Source organism: Camelina sativa, chromosome 6, assembly GCF_000633955.1.
Source record: "Camelina sativa cultivar DH55 chromosome 6, Cs, whole genome shotgun sequence".
NCBI classification, from domain to species: Eukaryota; Viridiplantae; Streptophyta; class Magnoliopsida; order Brassicales; family Brassicaceae; genus Camelina; species Camelina sativa.
In genome coordinates this window covers 10768186-10774252 of record NC_025690.1, presented here as the reverse complement: position 1 = coordinate 10774252, position 6067 = coordinate 10768186, and the positions used below count along the sequence as shown (strand labels likewise).

The 6067-nt window shown below is 32.1% G+C and overlaps 1 protein-coding gene and 2 pseudogenes across 1 annotated transcript in view; 1 reads left to right on the top strand and 2 right to left on the bottom strand.

The window, feature by feature from the left end:
* Window positions 1–4894, top strand: part of LOC104698902 — a 6734-nt pseudogene extending 1840 nt beyond the window's left edge.
* Window positions 1693–2257, bottom strand: LOC104790849 (annotated as a pseudogene).
* The window catches only part of LOC104698901, a 1563-nt gene continuing 879 nt past the window's right edge, over window positions 5384–6067 (bottom strand). The window contains exons 4-5 of the mRNA XM_010414282.1: window positions 5809–5957; window positions 5384–5616 (exon numbers count right to left, since the gene is read on the bottom strand). Of these exons, the coding sequence (XP_010412584.1) occupies window positions 5384–5616; window positions 5809–5957 (382 nt within the window). The remainder of the gene's footprint in view (window positions 5617–5808; window positions 5958–6067) is intronic.

The window sequence follows — 6067 nt, the reverse complement described above, 5'->3', positions numbered from 1 at the left end:
TTTTTTTTGTCATCTATTACATCATTATTAAAGATATTTGATCTAATCTTATTATGATGATATTCAATTATCTGCAACATATGCGGTTATGATGAACAGCTCTCACGAATAATGTATTTCACTAGACCTCAGCATTCGGTTAACCGTTTGGTTTCAGTTAACTCGGATCTGGTAATATAATAATCATTTGGTTATCGGGTCCCTTTGGTTATCTTAGTAATTCGAATAATACATATCATATGTGAAATATCACAGCAATTCGAATGCGTCTTCGAGGGTTTAGTTGCACAAACCCTTTAATTAAATATATAAAGATCGGTGATAAACATACACTTATGACTTAAAAAAATAAAATAGATCTTCACATTTGACTAACAAAAGAGAAAAAAGGATATACATTAATTTAACATTAATTTGTAACATTAATTTGTAGATGAAGTATTTACTCAATTGTTTTTTTCCGGTTCTATAACATTAATTTGTAGATGAAGTATTTAGGGGGGTTATTGAATCCTTGATTTTAATGGATTTAGAAATCCAAGTTAAATCATGTGTTATTCAATCATTCATTTTAAAATCTTTACTAAAATTATGTGTTATTGGATTTATGAATTCTAAATCCTAATTAAAATCACCCCTTATTCATTATTAAAGATTTGAGTATGGATTTGATTTCATATTGGATTTGGATGGATTTGAAAATATGTTTTACTTATAAAAATAGAGATTGAAATCCTTGGTCTCCACCTAGTTATTTGGGTGGATTTGGAAAAAAAAACTAACAATACGTAACAATAACAATACGTAACAATACTCGTAACAATTCATGCATGATCTCCATAATATGGTTGGTTTGCAAAGAGTGTTCATGCACGAACATAACAATACGTATCAATACGTAAATGTCGGACATGATAAAGAATGAGAAATAATTCAACCTATAATATCGGACATAACAATACGTAACAGCAAACCAACCATATTAGAAGACAAAAAATCATGAAGCATCTAATAAAAATAATTCAACTTATAAAGAGAAAGCAGAAAGGGTGTTTCCCTAATAATAATTAGCACTCCATCACGTTACGCTTAATCCAACCATAACGCTCATCAGTGGACATGCTAACAATGACTCCTTTCATTCCTAATTGGTGAATCACTTTGCCTGCATCCCTAACGAACGTTTTCTTCCAAATTAGGAACTTCTTTGATAGCTTCCCATACATTATTTCTTTTCTTCTCGACCTCTCTTTGTTCAGCTTCTCTTTGTTGTCTTGTTTCTCTTTCTTGTATTAGATCGAAGAGTTTATGAGTTACTGTTGTCAATGAATTCATCTCAGCATGGACATCTGTTGAACCTTCAGATTGACTTGATGGTTCACTTACATTGTTAGTATTGCTTCTATGCTTCCTTCTTAAAGGTAGTTTGTCTAGAGTGCCCCTTGCATTGCTGCATACAAAAGACAAAGGTGTTTCATANTTCTTTGATAGCTTCCCATACATTATTTCTTTTCTTCTCGACCTCTCTTTGTTCAGCTTCTCTTTGTTGTCTTGTTTCTCTTTCTTGTATTAGATCGAAGAGTTTATGAGTTACTGTTGTCAATGAATTCATCTCTGCATGGACATCTGGTGAACCTTCAGATTGACTTGATGGTTCACTTACATTGTTAGTATTGCTTCTATGCTTCTTTCTTAAAGGTAGTTTGTTTAGAGAGCCCCTTGCATTGCTGCTTACAAAAGACAAAGGTGTTTCATGGTCTTCCTCAACATCCATAGAAAAATCTTCAGTAGAACTTGTTTGCTTTGTTCCTGCAGTTCTACTTGTTTGAGCATCCGTACCATCACCTAATCCAATAGCATTTCCACCAGTTGCTAGGTTGTCCTCAAATATGATTTTGAGATCGTCAAATTCTTCAAATGTTTCATTTTGGAATTTTTTGAAATTCGGATGCCCCTAAATAAAAAGAAAAATAATTTAGCATAATTACAAATTTCAAAGTTTATTTGCTTATTATCTTAAAATTTTCACCATAAATAAATCCAAATAATTAAAAAATTGATACAACCTTCCATATTCTTTTGAAGGTTGTATTAGAAAAACATAAGAAAAGCTAAAGTTTATATACTTTACCTTTACATAATTAGCCCACACCTCAGCTGAAGCTGTAAACCTTTTTGTGCTTGGATCTCATCCAAACGCGGAACTGCAACGAAGAAGATCAAGACCACTATTGTATTTTCCCTTCAAGGTCTTCATTCTGTTTAGGTAGTGTTTATGAAGTTTGTCACCCCCATGTTTTTCATTAATAACAGGCAGTATTTTTCTTTCCACTGTAAACTTGCTAAATGCACCACTTGAATCACGCCAACCCACAGCAACACCGTCTACTAGTAATTCTATTAACGTTTTTGTTTCTTGTGGAGTCCATGGAAGGTAAAGATTTTTTTCTCGATCTTCTTGTGATTCACTCAGTGTTTTTTTTGGGTTAAAGTTTTGTGCTACACCTGTGACACAAAAAAACATAACTAGTAAATCTTTTCTTGCAAGTAAATAACATGATAATTAAAAATAATCAAGCAACGAACGGTCGAGACGTAAGTGAGCATGCACTACATGAAAATTTAAAAGAATAAGTAATATAAAAACTAAAAAGTTAATAAAGACACTTACAAACTAAAAAGTTAAGAACTATATGGTCGAGACATAGGTGCTCCAACTCTTTCTTATAATAATGAAGAAGTATTGATGGTGATCCAATAATATATAGTGTTTTTCTTTACCATATATTTCATATGAAAAATTGGTGATTTGACAAATATTTTTAGTTACAAAATTAGAAATATTACAATTCCTTGACTCACAAAAAAATTCGTAATATATCACCACTGAATCTTTGATTAAAAATTTGGAGATCTTACACTTTTTAACTTACATCGTAAAATACACTTTCTCGATAAATATTCGTATCTTTGAAAAACGCAAAATGTACATAAAACAAAAAGTTATGTGCCTTTGTAAAACGTAAAACTTACATAAAATAAAAATGTACATAAAACAAAAAATCCAGAACTATATGAACAAACTGTTACTTTCTCACTACGGCACCGTTCATATCCTCGATTTCCTGGGGACGCTACACGAAGAAAGAGCACCATCCATAAAGTAATGCGTCTTTTCTAACTTATTAGTTTTCTGTTAATTATTCTTTCAAACTTCTTTTTTTTTTGTCACAGGTGTACATCAAACATGTATCAAGAAGTCCATGATGAAAGAGAAAAAGATGCATTACATGATGACGCATTAGATAGTGATATTATTTTCTTGGTGCTCTTGATTTTCATTCAAATGCTATATTTGAGAAAATGTCAACGACCTCAATTGCAATATTCTATTCGACGTGCGATCACAAGAGAAGGTGAAATATATATAGAAAATATGCAAAAGAAAAAAGATTCGGATTTTAAACAGTTGTATCGAATGTATCACGAGACTTTTCTAAAATTATGTGTTCATATCCGAGAGCATACAGATCTATGTGATACAAAATATATTAGTGTTGAAGAAATGGTTGCAACTTTTCTTCTTATAGTTGGCCAAAATTGAAGGTATTGTCGTACAAAAGACACTTTTCATAGGTCATCGTTTGCAACAAGTGTAAACTGTCACAAAGTTTTACGGGCTCTAAATCAAATTGCTCCAAGTTTAATGGCTAAGCCTGAGATTACAGTGCCTACAAAAATTAGAGAAAGTACAACATTTTATCCGTATTTTAAGGTAAATTTTCCATACAATTATGTTTTTGCTTTTTTCATTATCTTTCATAGAATATAACTTTTTTTTTTTTAGGATTGTGTTGGAGCTATTGATGGTACACATACCCTTGCAATGGTACCAACAAAAAAAGCGCCTTCTTTTCGTAACAGAAAAGGTGTATATCGCAAAATGTGTTGGCTGCTTGTAATTTTGATCTTGAATTCATGTATGTGCTTAGTGGATGGGAAGGTTCAGCTCATGACTCAAAAGTATTAAATGATGCTTTGACAAGGAACACTAATCGACTACCAGTTCCAGAAGGTATTTACATGTCTTCCTATTGTAAATATGTTTTCTTAACATGACAAGTGACTGTATATTATTATTGTACTTCAGGAAAGTTTTATGTAGTAGATTGTGGATTTCCAAATCGTCGAAACTTTTTAGCTCCTTATCGTGGTGTCAGATATCATCTACAAGAATTTTCTGGNTGAATTCATGTATGTGCTTAGTGGATGGGAAGGTTCAGCTCATGACTCAAAAGTATTAAATGATGCTTTGACAAGGAACACTAATCGACTACCAGTTCCAGAAGGTATGTACATGTCTTTCTATTGTAAATATGTTTTCTCAACATGACAAGTGACTGTATATTATTATTGTACTTCAGGAAAGTTTTATGTAGTAGATTGTGGATTTCCAAATCGTCGAAACTTTTTAGCTCCTTATCGTGGTGTCAGATATCATCTACAAGAGTTTTCTGGTCAAAATTCACAACCAGCAAATGCAAAAGAGTTGTTTAACCATCGTCATGCATCCCTAAGGAACGTGGTTGAAAGAATATTTGGTATTTTAAAATCTCGATTTGCAATCTTTAAGCACGCACCTCCTTTTCCTTATAAGACACAAACAAAGATTGTACTTGCATGTGTTGGTTTACATAATTTTCTGCGAACGTTTTGTCGAACGGATATTTTTCCAGAAGAAATCGAGAGTGCAGAAGAAGTTGTCGAAGAAATTAATGACGATGATAATGATGAAGTACTTACAACCCAAAAACAACAAAGAGAATATGCGAATGAGTGGAGAGAGACAATAGCATCAAACATGTGGACTGATTCAGTTGAGAATATTACATGAGAGATTATTTTTATAAGTTCTATTTCTTTTATAACTTTTGAATTTTATTCTCTAGAATTTTCAAATCCATTTTCTTTGACTTTCAAATCCACATTAATTGATTTTCAAAGCCATATTATTTGATTTTAAAATCCATAGAATTCCATGTGTATTTCCAAATCTTATAAGGATTTCAAATCCATTAAAATCAAGGATGCAATAACCCCCTTACTTTATTTTGTCGAATATACATTTTTTAAAAGGGCACTCATTTATTCAGAGTTAAACAGTGAAGCTCATTTGCTATAATCTTATATATACTCTTATTATATATACAGTACTACCATTTAGAAACAAGGATAATCACACAATGTGGAAAAGAGTACAAAACTCATTATTATTTTGGACACACATGGAGTATAAACAAAAGAGTAGATTTATTATTATTTATTTTTTTTTTTTTGATAAAAAGAAGGGTAGATTGCGATGAAAGAGTTATAGAAACCTTTCTTATTTTGGACACATAAACAAAAGAGAGGTAGGGGATATAGGGATGTTGTTTTTGGGCTCACCATAGACCCTAGTTAATTTAATTGGAGTGTGTTTAGAGAAGGCCATGATCTCGACTTGAACTTGAAGTATATCGTTCACAACAAAACCTTTGGATTTATCTTGAAGATCTGCAAGAGTTATGAACTCCTGGAAACCCCATCCATTTTCTACTGCATTGGGCCATCCCTCAACTTACCATAATAAGAAAAGAAAAAACAAATTATAACCGCCACAATAACAAAGATAAACATGTTTTAAAGATATCATTAAATTTGTAACGATTTGAAAATCCAGTTTTGCAGGATCCGAAACGAAACTATGCGAACTCAGATCTTGGGATATTACTTCAATTACTAAAAATATTAAGAGAAATATGCACTCACCTTGCTTCGCCATATTCTGGGATGTGATTTGGTTTAGAACTCGTAGCGTGGCTTTCATGTAATTGATTTCTTTATTCTCACTCAACAGGAAGAGTGACAGATATTTATCCTTTCCAACACCATATCCCTTTGGATAAACTTTCAAAACCCTAATAATCATTAAAACCAATCATATAACAAACAGTTAGTGAAAGAGAGTGTGTGTGTAAAGAGAGTGAAAGAGAGAGAGAGAGAGAGAGAGAGAGAGAGAGAGAGAGAG